General features: G+C 45.4%; 1 protein-coding gene across 17 annotated transcripts in view; it reads left to right on the forward strand.

Moving 5' to 3' along the window:
* The window catches only part of KIAA1217, an 821,092-nt gene that overhangs the window by 454,688 nt on the left and 349,168 nt on the right, over positions 1-17,236 (forward strand). For 15 of the 17 annotated variants that reach the window (XM_025000964.2, XM_025000966.2, XM_025000983.2 and 12 more), the window contains exon 1: positions 13,903-14,029. The exons of the other annotated variants lie outside the window; for them this stretch is intronic. In XM_025000964.2, the coding sequence (XP_024856732.1) occupies positions 13,960-14,029 (70 nt within the window). In that variant the 5' untranslated portion in view covers positions 13,903-13,959. Of the gene's footprint in view, positions 1-13,902; positions 14,030-17,236 lie in introns of those variants that run through there. 17 annotated transcript variants of the gene reach the window in all.

The raw sequence follows: 17,236 nt of genomic DNA on the forward strand, positions 1-17,236 counted from the left end.
AGCCGCTCTCAGGAGTATGCCCAGCCTCAAAGTTTCCAGGCAATTTGCACAGGAAGCTGCCCAAAGGAGCGGCCTTACCAGCCCTGCTTGGTCAACCTTGGAAAATGTTCCTGATTGTGTCCTGGTTTCATTTTTAAATGGTTATTAGCAAAAAAGGAAAGCATTGCCCAAGGTAGATATTGTAAATAGCTCGGGGGTTAAATCATACTAGAATTCCTGCTGTACCAAGTATTGGGGACGATTAGTAAAAAGAAATGCAGAGAATGCTGCTAGGGAAGCGTGGAAGTTTCCACCCTGCCAAGGGCAACACTGATGGGCAGGAGCAGGCTTTTGACTCTCTTGCCCTCTGGTGGCCAAATGCCTGCTAAATTCCTGCTCCTTGCACTCTCTGGTGCCCTTGGACTAAATGCTCTGTCTCTGTAGTGCGTGACATAATTAAGGAAGATTCGAGAAGATGCAGGTCCAGGCAGATCCTAAACCCCAAAGCCAGCCTGAGACGTGCTTGGATCCAGGGAAGAGGTGTAGACGGCTGTGCTTCTCTGCTGTGTCCTCTTCTGACTTCATGGGCCAGACACTCCCGGGCCAGGTTTCAGGCCCTGAGGATTGAATCTGCCCACGGTTGCCTTTTACTTTCATTCATTCATTTGATAAACATTTCCGGAATGCCTACGATAGGTCAGGCACTGTGCTCGGTACTGGACATAACAGCTGACATACAGTAAGTCCCCTACATATAAAGGACTTCCATTCTGAGAGTGAGTGCATAAGTCCAATTTGTTTGTAAGTCCAACTTAGCCCGGGTACCCAACTAACACATTCGACTATATAGGACTGTGCTTTCATAGGTTTATAATACTTTTCAGACAAATAATACATAAAAAACAAACACACAAAGTAAAGAAAGCATTTTTAATCCCTACAGTATAGTACCTTGAAAAGTACAGTAGTATTATGATACATATAGGGACTGGCATCGAGTGAACAGGCAAGAAGGGTCACTGATAGAAGGGAGAGGAGGCAGGAGAGGGTAGAGCTGAATTATTGCCAGCAATAGGAGACAGAGGGCAAGCTGCAATTTCACTCATGCCTGATGTTGATGGAATGCAAGTTCGCATCTTTGGAAGTGCACAACTTGAAGGTTCGTAGGCAGGGGACTTATTGCATTTTGTTATGATGTGGGGTTAAACCAAAGAGTTTACACAGAGCTCTAGAAATCACACTCAAGGCAAACTGGACACATCACTAGGCACAGGAATCTTAGAACTGTAAAAGGACCTACATGACTAATACATTTTTAGTTGAACTCCAGTTTTTCTGCCACATCCTTTTTTTTATAACTCATACCTACAGCTTCTTTTTTGATAAATGGTCATGAGACTTCTTGGCAGCTATTCATAATTTGGTACACCGTAATCAATCAGATTGCATGTAATACAAAATTAATGCCATGTGAGGTGCCTAGAGCTAATCCTAACTTTATTAAAAAAAAACGAGTGCCTTGGCAGAATGTTGAATTTTCCCCCTTTTCCTAGAATGTGTAATGCTGGTTACTGACGCTGAAATAAAACGTACCAACAGGAAGCTGCTAGAACAGCGGAGTTGTTTTGGAAAGAGCTGGGTCTATCTGTGGTCGTCCTGACCTGACTGCTGCTGAGGCTGCTAAGTCGCTTCAGTCGTGTCCAACTCTGTGCGACCCCATAGATGGCAGCCCACCAGGCTCCGCTGTCCCTGGGATTCTCCAGGCAAGAACACTGGAGTGGGTTGCCATTTCCTTCTCCAATGCATGAAAGTGAAAAGTGAAAGTGAAGTCGCTCAGTAAGTGTCCGACTCTTCGTGACCCCATGGACTGAAGCCCACCAGGCTCCTCCGTCCATGGGATTTTCCAGGCAAGAGTACTGAAGTGGGGTGCCATTGCCTTCTCCACCTGACCTGACTACATCAGTGTAAAAACGGAGGTGAGATGTTGATATGTCACCTAACATTGTTCAGCTCCACGAGGTTATCTTCCCAACTTCTGCCACCTCACGTGCGATTCATCTTTACATCGTGCCAATTCCACTTCCTAAAGTCATTCTCAAATCTACCTGCTCTTGATGCAAGCTAGCATATAGAGGATGGATAACCAACAAGGTCCTACTGTAGAGCACAGGGAACTATATTCAGTATCCTGTGATAAACCATAATGGAAAAGAGTACAAAAAATAATTTATAGACATGTGTATGCATGCATGCTCAGTTGCTTCAGTCGTGTCTGACTGTTTGTGACCCTGTGGACTGTAGCCCACTGGCTCCTCTGTCCATGGGATTTTCCTGGCAGGAATACCAGAGTGGGTTGCCATGCTCTACTCCAGGCAATCTTTCCAACCAAGGGATTAAACTTGTGTCTCCCACGGCTCTTGCATTGCAGGTGGATTCTTTACTGCTGAACCACTGGGGAAGCCCATAGACATGTGTGTGTGTGTGTGTGTGTATAATTGTATCACTTTGCTGTACACCAGAAATTAACACAGTGCTGTAAATCAACTATTCTTCAATTTTAAAAACTGAAAACTTGCCTTCAACTTTCCCTTGAAATTTAAAAAATTGACTACTTGTGTATTCATTTTTGGCTGCACTGGGGTCTCCACCACCGCGCGCAGGCTTGCTCCAGTTGCGGTGCTCGGCCTTCTCTTGTTGTGGAGCGTGGGCTCTAGGGCCCACAGGCTTCAGCAGTTGCAGCTCCTGGGCTCAGTAGTTGTGGACCACGGGCTTAGTGGCCCCGTGGCAAATGAAATCATCCAGGACCAGGGATCGAACTCATTCCCCTGGATTGGCCTGCAGTCTTAACCACTAGACCATCAGGGAAGCCCTCCCTTGAAATTTAAAAGTGCTCATGTTTCAAATCAACAAATACTTTCTTAAATGATCATAAAAAAAAAAAAATCTACCTGGTCTTTTAATCCTTACTTCCTCCTAAGTTCAGATTCTCATATCTCTTTTTCCGTACTGTTATAATAAACATTTAGTATAGTTCCTTTTCCTGCTTCTCTGAAATCCACTCTCCACATGGATTGGTCCAAAATACAGATCATGACTCTATACCGCTTGCAGGATAAAGTTCAAGCTCTTCATACAGAACTTGTGGAACCAACCACCACCTGTCCAGTAGCATCCACCATCACTCCCACATCCTGTCCATCACCTCCCTGCCAGGGTCCTTGGTTTGTGGACATTTGAAGCAATATCCAAAAACAAAAATCTACTTCTGTGCTGCATTGCTTATGGATTCTTTCCTTCATAAAACCAGGGAGCCTTGAGGTGACCAAATCCCTTTCTAAACATACTATAAATGCATCCTCAGAGTGTTGTATTGATCAGATTCCAGGAATCCTGCCCCCGTCAGCTGTGTAGGATTCTCTGGCTGATTCTCTTTGGGTGCCCAGGGTTGTATGAATTGGATTTTAGTCTCAATATGAGGTAAAAATGCTTTGGCTATAAAGGTCTATTTTTTTTTTTAAGAAAGGTTATTGGTGGGGCAAAGGTGGGGACCCCAAGTCTGTCTAACTGGAAGAACAAGCTGTTCCTGGCAGGTGCTTCCTACACTAAATTTCAATGTGTTCTAACTTTCCCAATCAGTCTTACAAATGTGATGTCACTGGGCATGCCTCATCCAAATCTGTTCTTGGTATTTCCATTGTGTTTAGGTTACTAAGGTCGGTGCATTTTTATCTGTGTTGAGAGCCCTATGGGTATTGAAGAAGTGCCAAAATAGATTCCCTGAACTGAGTAGGGAGGGAATGCCTCTGTGTATCACCATGTGGGAATGGCCCGGTGAGCACCAAGGGGTCTTGGGCTCTTCCCAGCAACATCACTTTCTGCTTAGACCCACCAGCCTTAGTCACTTGTCTGGATCTCTCAGGGATCACGACCCACTTGTGGATGATAAAGGCTGATTTATCATGTTATCACTGAGACTGATGAATTGCCTATCACGTTCTGCTTATTCATTGCCCACACTAAAATGGCACTTATGATGTGCCAGGTTCTGTTCTTCTTTATCCTCAAAATAACCCTGTGAGATAGATACTATTATTTTTTCCATCTTTAGCAGGAAAACTGAAATCACTTGCCCAGGTTGGCATAGCAAGTAAGGGATGGAGCAGAGACTCAGGCCTGGACTCAGTCTGTGCTCCCTCCATGCAGAAATATTAGCAGCTCAAGGTGCCTAAAGCCATGTGGTCTCTCTCACTTTAGAGCTCAGGCTCTGTGTAAAGATAAGGCCTCAAGACCTAGGCTGTAGGGACTTCTCTGGTGGCCCAGTGGCTAAGGCTCTGAGCTCCCAGTGCAGGAGGCCTGGGTTAGATCCCTGGTCAGGGAGCTAGATATCACATGCCACAGCTAAGAGTTCGCATGCTGCAACTAGACATGGAAGACCCTGTGTACTGCACCTAAGACCCAAATCACTCAATAAATATTATTTGTGCAGGCAAATCAATAAATATTTTTTAAAAAGGAATTAGGCTGTAGTGTGTATGTGTAGACAGTACTGGGGCTCCAGGAAGAACACTGAGAATGAAGCATAAGTGGCACTCAGCTCGCTTCCATGAGTCCAGTTGGGGCCCAGATGGAAGAGCTGCTTCAGAACGAAGAGGAGCCAGTCTGAGTGATTACCTTTCCTTCCCAGTACGAACCTGGGTTGTCTGGAAAGGCAGTAATAGAAGAACTGAGATATCAGGTGGTCATTAAGAGGGCTCAGTATTTATCTAGCCTTAAAGCCTTCATTTTACAGATGAGAAACCCCAGGGTCCAGAGAGGTTAAAAAAACCACTGACCCAACATCACACAGCTCAAGAGTGAACAAGAGTTTGCCTCCACATAATTTGAGGACCTAAATAAAACAGCACTTGAAAATAGTATTTATTTGGCTGCCCCAAGTCTTAGTTGTGGCACCCAGAGTCTTCGTTGCAGTATGTGGGATCTAGTTCCCTGACCAGGGATGGAACCCAGGCCCTCTGCACTGAGGGCACAGAGCCTTAGCCACTGGACCAACAGCGAAGTCCCCCAAACAGCCCTTTTTATTTTATTTTGTTTAATAAACATAGGTTTCTAGTAATATGACCTTTTGAAACTATCTGCATTCATCTCTTCATTTACTTATTTATTGGCCACACAGCAGGTGGGATCTTCATCATCTTATTTATTTATTTAAATTTATTTTTTATTTTTTGGCCGCAAGGCATATGGGATCTTAGTTCCCTGATCAGGAATCTCCTGAACCGCTGGACTGCCAGGGAAGTCCCCCCAAACAGCACCTTTTAAATTACTAATTGCCTGCCTCTGTTTTGTTATCTTTTGTTTTTTTGTTCACTGGGCCGCGCTTATTGTTGTTGACTCTTTCTTCTTATTGGGTAAATGCAGAGGCTGGTTTGATGGTCTATGTAATTTCTGGGTCATAGTGACTCAAACTTGTGTGAAATGGATGAGCTTCTCCTTGGGAGAATTTTTAAACCAGGGTGGGCGCTGGCAGGGCACTTGCTTTTGTGAACAAATAACACGGAGAAGGCGGGAAAGGGTAACAGAGAGACATTGTCCGTGACTCCAGCAGACACGCCATGAAACGGTCCGTTTATTAGAGTTCCTGACTAATTACCCTGAAGCCCATCTCTCCCCTCCCCCTCGACCCCCCTCCCCATTCACTCTAGCCTCCATTGTGCCAACATAATCACTTTCTAAAGTTCAGATTTGCTCCATTCACCCCTCATTGCCTATAGTTTGCAATGTAAACTTCTCATTTGAAATGCAAGAGCCCTCAAAATGGCCTTTATTTTATCAGTCTTCTGCCAGTCAGCATCCCCATCATCAACTTTTTATTTTAACTAAAAATTTTTTTAAAAATTGAACTATAGTTGACTTACAATGTTGTATTAGTTTCAGATGTACAACATAGTGATTTGATATTTTTATAGATTATACTTCATTTAAAATTATTATAAAGTTGGGGCTATAGTCCCTGTGCTGTACATTACATCCTGTGCTGTATCTTATTTATTTTATACCTGGTAGTTTGTACTCCTTAATCCCCTTCCACTGTCTTGCTCCTCTTCCTTCCTCCCCACTGTAACCGCTGTTTTACCCTCTATCTAGAAATCTGCTTCTGTTTTGTTATATTCATTCATTTATTTTTTAGATTCCACATATAGGTGAAGATATAAAATATTTTGTCTTTCTCTGACTTATTTGACTAAGAATAATAGCTGCCAGGTCCATCCATGTTGTTTCAAATGGCAAAATTTCATTCTTTTTTTATAGCTGAGTAACAATCCATTGTGTATATACCATATCCTCTTTATCCATTCATGTAATGATGAACATTTAGGTTGCTTCCATGTCTTGGCTATTGTAAATAATGTTGCTATGAACATTGCAGTGCATACATCTTTTTGAATTGGTGTTTTCATTTTCTTTGGATATATACCCACGAGTGGAATCACTGTATCATGTGGTAATTCTATTTTTAGTTTTTTGAGGAACATCTGTACAGTTTTCCACTGTAGCTGCTGATCCCCACTTGCTGGAGGTCAGGCCTGGGGGTGGCATAGAGAAGCTTCCCCAGCAACTTCCTCAGAAAGTGCTTGTGAGCTGGGCAAGCCTGGAAATATCACCAGCTGCTCTCTGATCGTCTTTTTGCTTTGTGCACCAGTTTGCCATTTATCCGTGTCCTGGGGTCTTATGCATATTGGGTGTGGGTGTGTTGAATGAGGTACATGTATATGTGAGGGAACGGGTAGAAACTACCTGTTATCATTTCATTCCTTGCAACTTTGAAATCAATCATGTCACACAGATAAGACTCTTAATATAGTGTTAGGGAAACCCTTGCCCAACTTCTAATTATATTTGATCCCACTTAGCCTTGTCCATATAAAGTTTGCAAAAGGAGATAGTTCAATAGCAAAACAACATAATCTGGGAAACACTGAATTTTATGCACATGGGGATGAACACAAAATTCCCTGGAGCTAGAAGGCAGAGAAGCTGAGCCATGGAGTGGTTGTTTGCTAAATGCTGGGCATCTTCATTTGCATTCCCCTCCTACCCCAGTATCAGCACCTCACATACCCACTTGGCCCCAGAAATCAGGTCCTTCATTATTAAAACTGTTTTTCCCATCTGCAAGAAATATAAGTTCTCCCCATCCCTTAAATTCTGGGGGCTGGGGTGGGAGAGAGCAAAATGAAATCACTGTAAAAACACTTAAGTTTTGAAGCACGTGATTGGCTTTCAGGCGTTGACTATAAAACTAGAGGGTTGAGATGCTGGAGAGCTGACACTCGGGGTGGGCTGGGGTTGCTGCAGCATCCATCACCCCCACCCTGGGGCATCCTGCACCCCTGGGGGCACCCCGCATCTCAGGAGTGCCCCGAGTCTGAGGATAGCCAGGTGCCCTCGCAGCTCCCACAGCGCCACACGGCCTGTGTGGGGTGAACGTGGCCAGCTCTGCGCCATCTCAGCGTCACATGCAGCCTTCTTGGGGTGAACTGAAGGGCCATGTATTTGCTTTGACCCTTCCATTCTCTGCTGTCCATATTCTCCTACAAATAAAGTTTGTGGCTATTACTCAACAAAGCTGAGAACTGATGACAAAACTGAAAAAAAATTAAATGCGTTATTGAAATAAAGTCTAGTTCAGCATATGCTTGGCATTAAAGCATATGGAGGCCATCAGTCCAGTTTCAAATGAGTTTCCCTGCCCTGATGGGGAAGGCGAGGAGTTCTGACTTCTAGAAGTGGGGGCAGAGGCTCAGTGTAGGGAGCAGTAAGGACCACCCCACCTACTTTGGGCTGCAGGAGGCAATTCTAGACCCTGCTTTCTGCTGAATCAAGGTCATCTCTAGGGAGGACTCTCAGAGCCCCCAGGCCTCACCCCTGTTCTGGACAGGTGTGACTTCCTGGCCATGCCTCCCCCAGCTCACGTCCTAGGCTCTTTCCCCTACTGGCCAGTCCGGGCTCCTCTCCAGCATCTCTGATGGCTGGTTCCAGCCTCACCTGCTCAGGGAAGCCCTGCCCACCTGGAATGGTCCATGGTGGTAGAGAAGCAGCCCATGGGCTAACACACGCAATGCACACCAGATCTTGATGAGCAGAAATGATGCAATGCCTGATGCCACATGGCTTGTACAGCAATGCTCCCCCCCACCCAACCCCAATAATACCAGATCCAATTCTATGGTCAAGGGGAGAAGAATTTTAGAAACCAAGTATACACTCCCTTTTGCGAACCCTGACTTGATTCTTCATTTCAGGAGAGCAAAAGGAGCTGGAATAATTGAGAGATCTCCTTGGGCAGTTGTGAGAAAAAAGGATAAAAGATCCTACGTAGAGGGGAGGGATAAATTAGGATATTGGGATTGACATATACACACTGCTGCTGCTGCTGCTGCTGCTGCTAAGTTGCTTCAGTCGTGTCCGACTCTGTGTGACCCCATAGATGGCAGCCCATCAGGCTCCCCCGTCCCTGGGATTCTCCAGGCAAGAACACTGGAGTAGGTTGCCGTTTCCTTCTCCAATGCATGAAAGTGAAAAGTGAAAGTGACATCGCTCAGTCGTGTCCGACTCTTAGCGACCCCGTGGACTTCAGCCCACCAGGCTCCTCCATCCATGGGATTTTCCAGGCAAGAGTACTGGAGTGGGGTGCCATTGATAACTAACAAGGACTTGCTATGTAGTACAGGAAACTCTTCTCAGTGCTCTGTAATGACCTATATGGGAAAAGAATCTAAAAAATAATGGATATATGTATATGTATGGGCTTCCCTAGTGGATCAGTTGGTAAAGATTCTACCTGCAAGACTTAGCAACTAAATCAACACCATCAAAACTGATTTGCTTTGCTATACACCTGAAACTAACACAACAATGTTAATCATCTATGCTGCAATAATAATAATAATAATAAAAAGATCCTAAATACTTAGCAAGTATAACAGGGCAAAGGCTGACCACGATACAGGAGAGATGGCAGCCTGACTGGCATTAACACTCCAGACCTCAGTTTGCTCATCTGCAGAATGGGAGAGGCGAGTGGGGAGAAGAGAACCCCAGGATCCCAGCCTTCTGGCTCTGTGATTGGCTCCCATAGTTCTCATTGCCCTTTCCACTCCCAAGAACTCACTGCTTTGAGGAAAGCCACGTGGACAAGCCCAAAGCAGAAATAGGCCCGGGAAGTCTCTTTCCAGCGAGGCCTCACCAAATATTCCATGTTGAAAGGGTTCATAATGGCACCCTTGGGAAAAGCGAGGCAGCCAGCAGGGCGCTTACATTTGTGGAGGTTCTCACCTTCTGTGGATTCCACCCTGGAATTCTGTGGAATACGTTGGGGTTTAGCTCACTCCGGTAGAAGAGTTGCGAGCATCTACAAGTTGCGATTCTCACTTAAAAGCTGCCACCTAGGATCCAGACCGGGTCTGCAGTGACCAGGGTCTGGCACCTCCCCACCATGGTGCAGACAAGACAGCATCGCCACAGTGGTGTGTAGACAAGGCCTGCTCTCTCCAGTATCTACCAACTTAAAAGAGATAAAAAGAAACCCCAATAAAAATGAACATCAATGGATTCTCTGGAAAAGAAAGCAAATCTGCTTAAAGCATTAACACATTGGATACAAGTGTGGCTCATACTTATATCCACATGAGGAATTTGTTACGACGTAGGGGAGAAAAGTTCCAGGACATCACAATAGAGAGACTAAGGGGGTTGTGTGTTGGGAGGTGGAGGAGTAGGGGGGAGGCTCTTGGCCACTTCACTTCTCCTTGGCCTGCAGGGTCTCCTTGCAGCAATTAGGATTTTAAGAACTGTGAAGAAGATGGGTTATTCTCTGGAGAGAAGGCTGGAGCTATAAATGATGACCTGGTCGCATCTGTGAGACCTTTGTCCTAGACACAGAAAGGAAAACTCTGTTTTGATGGCTGAATCATGCAGGATATTGTATTCTGGAATCTGTGTTTCCTGATGTGAAACTGTTAGTGGGGTTTGTAATACAGAGATGAAGTTCACACATTTAATTAATAAGTATGTTTCTCATGTGAGGTCTGTGTTGGAGAAATTATTATGTTCATTTCACATTTGGATACCGACGGTATGGAGGGCTTATCTTGAACTTAGGTGACCATCTGTGCTGGCTTGCCAGGGACAGTCGTAGTTTCTGCATCTTGTCCTGTTGTCATTATTAACGGTGTCTCCTTTCCCTGTCACAAGTGGTCTGGTTTATATTTAAGTATACGCTCACGCTAGCCAGCTGACACACTGCTGGCAACAGGAGGGTTGAAGATCTTGCATTTCATTCACCAGATCATCCATTGAAGCAAATGTTTTCCCAGTTGTCAAAAGTCCTTGATTTCTGACTTGCAGAGTTGCACACAACAGCACCTCCTTTAGAAGAGAAGATTCATCACACAACAGACCTGAGGTCTCTGGTTGAAACATTGTGGCTTGTTTTTCACTTTGTTTTGTTTGATTTTCACAGTTATGGAAACCTTGGAAGATTACATTTTATGACTTCAGCAAGCATTAATTATTTCTCTTGTGTCCCAATGTCATATCATTTTAAGTTATCCTGTTCTTAATAGGATTTAAAGTAAAACAGAAAAGAAAAAAATTGAAACGTAGCAGCATGATTCCACGAATGCTTATTCTAGCGATTTTTTTCTTGAAAAACTTACACGAAGAAAACTGACATGCTTTCCTCAGCCCTATAATTAAATATGCCTGCCCAGAAGTCATACACAATATTTATGATTTTTGTGATTAATGTCCATCATAGTAATGCCCGTTGAAATTGCATTATCACAACCAATAATGGCTCAGTTCTGTCATGAGTTTGTTCTGGGTGCAAAATCACCAGTTCTCCTTACATCACTAGTATCTCATCAGTTGTCTTCCTTTTTAAATGACACTTCTCTGTGTCTTAGCTCATTGGGAATCATGAATTGCCAACATATGGTGCCATTAACCAAGAAATCATCTTGTACCTTTCCTGGTTAACTGAAATGGAGTTGAAAATATAGCCTGATGGTAACTTTCTTGTAGGTCTTTATGTGTCTGCAGGTAAATCCACATTTCAAGTGCTTCCCGCTTTCTTTAGGCCTTTCACAACAAATTTCGAAGGCTGGTGGTAGGCAGGTTGGTTTGTCATAGCAATTTTTTTTAACCCAGACATTAAATGAAACCGAAAAGCTTCATGTACGTCTAGTTCAAAGAGTGTTTCTTCCAGAAAGAACATCCCACAGTAATAGCAATGACAATAATAGTATGTTTCATGAAGATCTGAATTATTAAACGAATGGAGATTGCAGAAAAGGGTTACTGTTTGCCAGAGACCCCACTCAGAGAAACTGACAATCAGCAAAAAGTTCTCAGCGAGGTCTTTGCTTTGGGGAGCAATGTAGAGAATAGTGCCGTGGCATTAATACAGAGCCTCTCCAACTGTTTTCAGTTCCTGTTCTCAAGGAGGAGGAACAAAGGGCCAGTATTAGTACGATAGAAGCTTTTCCCCATAGTACGATCAGAAAGTTTGACTACTCAAGAGAACGTGTTTTACTGTAAATCTATATCTAGATTGCATGGTTCTTAATGATTTATGTTAAGTATCTTCATTGCTAAATGCCTTTTTCTTTTGTGCACTCCCTGAAGAATCTTGCTTCAAGGAATGTCTGCAGAGGCCAGAGTCAGCTTCGCTTGTGGGGGAGGGGAGGGTTCCAGCCACAGGGGCTGGGACACATAGTTCCCCAAGGGGGTTTCTTGGGCTGCCAGGGAACTAAGCAGAGTGCAAGATGGGTGGGAGAGCCCCCATCTGGCTTATTTGAAATCGACAAGAGAGTTTATCTGCTCTTACACTTTCCAAACAGCCCTAGGGAAGCAGAATCTGCATCAAAAGGTGCGTCTTTTCTGCCTGGATTGAGCTAGTCTGGAAGACCCCTGAGTAGGCCAGGGTGCTACAGATTGTTGAGGACAGACCGCCCTTGTAGGTGCCTTGCCGTCTCCTTCATCCTGGGGTTTTTGCCTCTGTACTGTGTCAAGAGACAGGCAGAAACTGCCAGGAACAGGCTCTCCACACATCAAATCAAGGTGGGTTGGTGTCACAGCCGCAAGCCCAGGGACATCTGCTTTAGGCTAACATCTGGAGCTGCCCTGCCGTGCTCTCTCCTTCTACCCCACCCCCATCCTTTCTGGCATTAATAACTTGAAGACAGATACTCAACAGCTAGACAAGGACCCAGATAATCTGGACCTGGGGGCCTGAACTCAGATCCCTGCTTCCTGAACACTCTGAACCCAAGGAAATAATGAGGTTAAAAGGAGATTCGTCTGGCCTTTGCCGTAGGCCACCAATACAGAAAGTGTGTATAATTAGTTCCTCCTTAAAGCAAGATTACCAGGTCAGCCTGTTGCAAAGTCACGAGGTCCTTGAGATATCTGCCCCCGTCAACCCAACTGCCTGCCTTCAGTGCTACTGGGCTTGGCTTTAACTTTCTTCTAGATCCACCACATCTTCTTGGGTTTCAAGAAAAATCCTTTTAGGAGTTGAGGGGGGCTCTTCTTCCCTTCCTGATGTGATGACCTTGCACGATGACCTGATGTGACTTCCTGGCATGACTTCTTCATGGGCTTCCAAATCTTTTTTCTCTGAAATGGCTAAAATATGTCCCCCACACTGCCAAAGTACACAGGTGACTCAAGGACAGAATCTGGAGGGTAGGCCAGTCATTGTTCTGCACACACTCTTCATCTAAATTAATGTAAAACCTTGTCTGAATGATATGTAAACTGGGCCAAGCCTTATGGTCAGCAGGCTAACCATCCTCCTTCCCCCCACCAAATAATGGGGCTCCTACAGATTAAAAGATCACCCTCTTCCTAGGTAGTGTGTGATTTGCCCATATCTGAAATAGCAGCATGTACATTGCACAGATTATATACCTTTTTTTTTTTTTTTACATTTTTGTGGACATTATGCTTCCCCTTTTCACTTTCTGGGAAATCGGCCAGGGTTTCAAGGACCGGGTAAAGAACAAAATAAATGTTTGTAGGTAGTTTCAAGGGAGAATGAGTATGCTGGATGCAACTCTGTCCATCCAAAGAAAAGCATTTCCTTTCTATTTTAATGAACTGGAGAGATTCAGAAGGTTGATTTTACTAGTTTACTTTTCAGATTTGTGATCAACGTGTTAGTGTGTTTATGTGTGTTGGGGAGGAGGAACTGTTGAGAAAGTGTAGGCAAAGGAGTACAAACTTTGAAAAGTCCAGCTGAAGAGACAAACTGATTGTGTGCAAAGTCAGCTGTATCTGTCTGTTAATCAAGCTCTAAACGCTTGGTGAAGAAAGTGTGTAAGAACCTTCAGCATAAAACCTGTCCTTCTCGTTGCCCCTTTTAAAAGGGATTTCACTGAAATTTGGGACGTTCCGCAGTCGGCTGTTCCTTTTTCAGGATATCAGCCTATTTGGGTAGGCTGATTCTGTGAGATGAAAGAGACGGAGAACCGGCTTCCAGCAAAGGCTCCTGCCGGCGATCCCGGGCCATGTTTTCCTTCCCCAGCTGCGGAGTCGCCGCAGATTGCCTTGGGGGGGCCCGCGTGGGTCCAGGGCAGGACAGCGCATCACCTGTTGGGGCCTCGGGGAAGCGCGCGGCGCGGGGGCGGGCGGGGGGCCCAGCCCGCATTCCTCAGGGAGCCGGCGGGCGGACAGACGGACGGACCCGGGGACGCGCGCGCGCGGAGGGACGCGGGAGGCCGGGCGCTGGAATGCAGTCTTCCCCGGCGAGAGAGACTTTGCACGGGAGTGGAGAGTAGTTTGGGGTGGGGTTTCGCACCGTCCCCTCCTCCCCACCCACCGGGCCCCCTTCCAGGCGCTTTCTGGAAGCGTTTTTTCAGAACGGCGCTCTGAAGTTTAAAGACCAGAGAGGAGCCTGGGCCGGAGGCAGGGACAATGGAAGAAAACGAAAGCCAGAAATGTGAGCCATGCCTTCCTTACTCAGCAGACAGCAGACAGATGCCGGGTAAGTAAGAGGCTCTCATTCAAAGATGGAGTTACGGTTCCGCGTGTGCCTCGCGGCTGGCTGCTGCTTTTTATAACTGCAGAGCGAGCGCCTGGCACAGAAAAGGCGTATTTCTTGGGGTGGTGCGTTTTCCCAACTCAGTGGAGAGCTGTAGGCTGGACTTTTTTTTTTTTTTTTTTAATTTCTGGCAGGATTTTCTTGAGCAGGCAAAGAAGTGGCGGGGTGATGTTACATTGGTAGCCCTGTAAGCCGTCAGTACTTGCTAGATCTCCGGGCAATGACAAATACATCGCCCAAAGCAGCTTTCCATGCTCACTGCTCCAGTCGCGGGAGAGAGGAGCTCTTTCTGGAAAGGTCTCTCGGGGACGGCAACACTTCCATTCATTGGTTGGGGGGATTCCACGAGGCACAGGCACGTCGGAGGCAAGTTTGGTCGTATTTGAGAGTTAAATCGCAGAGTTTGGGGGTGTTTTCTTTTTTTTCCGGATCGGAACAGCAGGGGAGCACTTGTCCATGTAGAAGAGAGATGGAGCTGTGCGAATTTTCTGTATGCTTGAATTCAAAAGTTGGGAGCTGTTAAGACAGTTCTGATAGATTTTCTCTGAGCAGTTTCCCTTTGATTGTGTTTATAATAGACTTGTCTTTTCCGTAGGGAACTTCCAGAAGCATATGTCGTTCCAAAGAAATTATGCAGTGGGGTTGGGTGGGGAAAGGGCTACTCGGCTGGGCGGTCCAGTGTCTGACGTCTCTGACTCCGGAGCCTACCTTGCATGCACTATCGCGAAGGCAGCGGGTTTGGACCCAGCACAATCCAGAACCCTCCCCTCCCCCACCGTAGCCCAGGTTCATCCAGGGGCCAGTTAATAGCCATGCTTGCGGGGCTGCAGTGCTGTGCGTGGGAGTAACAACAATGCACAGGGGAAAAGGTGTGTGTTTTTTAAAAAGGCAAAAGGGAAGTCACACATGACTCATCCACACTGAAAATGCAAAACTAAGCCAGACAGAAGAAAATGCAATTAGAAGAGATAGAAATTCCCCCCGGTGAAAAGCAGGAAACTTTAAGACCAGTGAACCCTGGAGAATCCCAGACTCAGAGTCCTCAGCTTGTTGTCTGTGTGTGTGCTGTCAAAGCACAAGACTCTCCTTCGGGGCCCCTACGCAGTGGGGCCCCCTCCCCTGCCCTGTTTGATAGACAGGGTCCTGCAGCAGGAATTCAACCTCTGGGCTTCTGCTGCATTACGAAATACTCGGAATCTAGAGGTGCAACAAGAGAGTGGAACTGATTTAAGAAACAATTTACAAACAACCACAGCAGTTCAGAGACCCTTCAGAGACTGAGATGGTGGGACTGATGCAGTGTGATCACCTTATTTCATTTATTCACTAAATATCAAGCATCTGTTCTGTGGGAGTCACTGTTTTAGCTTCTGGGGATCCAGCAATGAACAAAATAGATGAAAAGCCCTTGCCTTATATTCTAAGGGCCAAGTGTGGGGGAGGGGGAGTGGAGGACAAAAACAATAAACAGATAAGTAAAATAGCATTTTATATGGTGGGGTTGCCATATTTTGTCAAACAAAAATAAAAGAGGCTCATTTAAATTTGAATTTCAGGTAAAAAATAAACTTTTTTTAGTATAAGTATATACCATGCAATATTTGGGATACACTTATGCTAAAAATTATTCGTTGTTTATCTGAAATTCAAATTTAACTGGGCATCTTATGTTTTATCTAGTAAGTTCATTAAACTGTGGGGGAAAATAAGGCAGAGAAAGCGGATATTGAGTATGGAGGGGTAGGGGTGAAACTGTAGTAGGGTTGTTAGAGACGGCCTCACTACTATGATGGAGGAGGTGGTTACAACCCACTCTGGGGTTCTTGCTTGGAGAATCCCCATGGACAGAGGAGCCTGGCGGGCCACAGTCCATGGGGTCTCAAAGAGTCGGACACGACTGAGTGACTAAGCACTGCTGTGATACTTGAAGGGACATCAGAAAGAGCTGAGGGAGGGAAGAAAAAGGGCATTTTCAAAGAACAACATGGGGAAAGGATGGATAGAAAAGAGGTTAAGAGAATTCTAGGTCCTGTCGGGTAGGGCCTCTGATAGTAAGGACTTCGGCTTTTATTTCAAAGGAAGTGGCAGCTGCTGGCGGGTCTGAGAGGTTTCTTCAGAGGTAGTCCTAGGTGCTCTACTGAGAATCACCTGAGTGGGGTTGAGGGCAGAGCAGGGAGCCCAGTTAGGAAGCTTCCAAAGTAAACCAGTCACTAGCTTGAATCAGCAGGTAGGGGAGTAGAACAGGTGGTCGTAAGAAGACAGACTTTAGATATATATTGAGGATGAAACTGAATTGGCCAAGGGATTGGATATAGGATATAAGAGAGACAGAGGAATTGGAGATGACTTCAGAAATTTTGGTCTGTGCTTCTGGGAAGTTGTCATTTACCTGAAGGGGAAAGTGTTGGAGAGGAGTAGCGGAGAGGGTGTTTGTGGCTTGCAAGTGGAGAGCAGAAAATCTTTTGACTATGGTAGGATCTGGAAGCTTCTCAGGCATCCAAGTGGAGATGTTGATTGCAATTTGGATATTTGTGGCTGAAATTTAGAAGAGGGGACCCAGGATTGTTAGAGATGGTCCAGGATTGGGTCTGTGTGCAGAAGAAGGCTAGAAAGGTGGCTGGGGAGCGCGTGAAAGGGGGCTAAGAATTCAGGTTAGATTTCTAAGATCCCCACTGAGTCCTGGGTGAAAATAATGCTGTGAAGGAGTGTGGCCTCTTCTCCAGTTCTTTGATATGCAAGAGAACCATGCAAAGGAGGCCAGCCTCTGATGGCTGCATCACCCATGATTCCTTGTGGGCTTGATCATATTTGGCATTGTGAGAGTGAGAGTGTGGTATTCGAGGGCAAAGACCATGACTTCTTTGTCTTCACATCCCCAGAACCTAACAGAGCACCAGGCATGAGACAGCGATCAATAAATATGTGCTGAACAAACAGCTAATTATACCACACTAGGGCTTTGAGTTTATCAATCTACAGATAGATAAGGATCCTCTGGGTGATCGTGTAACTTGTTCAAACAGAGACAGTTTTGAGAGTGAAAGGGACCGCTATGAATAATTTCAGTGGGACAACAGTTGTAACCCAGAACTGTTTTGGCAACTGGGCATATGGTTACCTTGAGAATAATTCTTATCGATGATGCTCCCG

This window comes from Bos taurus, chromosome 13 (assembly GCF_002263795.3).
Source record: "Bos taurus isolate L1 Dominette 01449 registration number 42190680 breed Hereford chromosome 13, ARS-UCD2.0, whole genome shotgun sequence".
Taxonomy (NCBI): Eukaryota; Metazoa; Chordata; class Mammalia; order Artiodactyla; family Bovidae; genus Bos; species Bos taurus.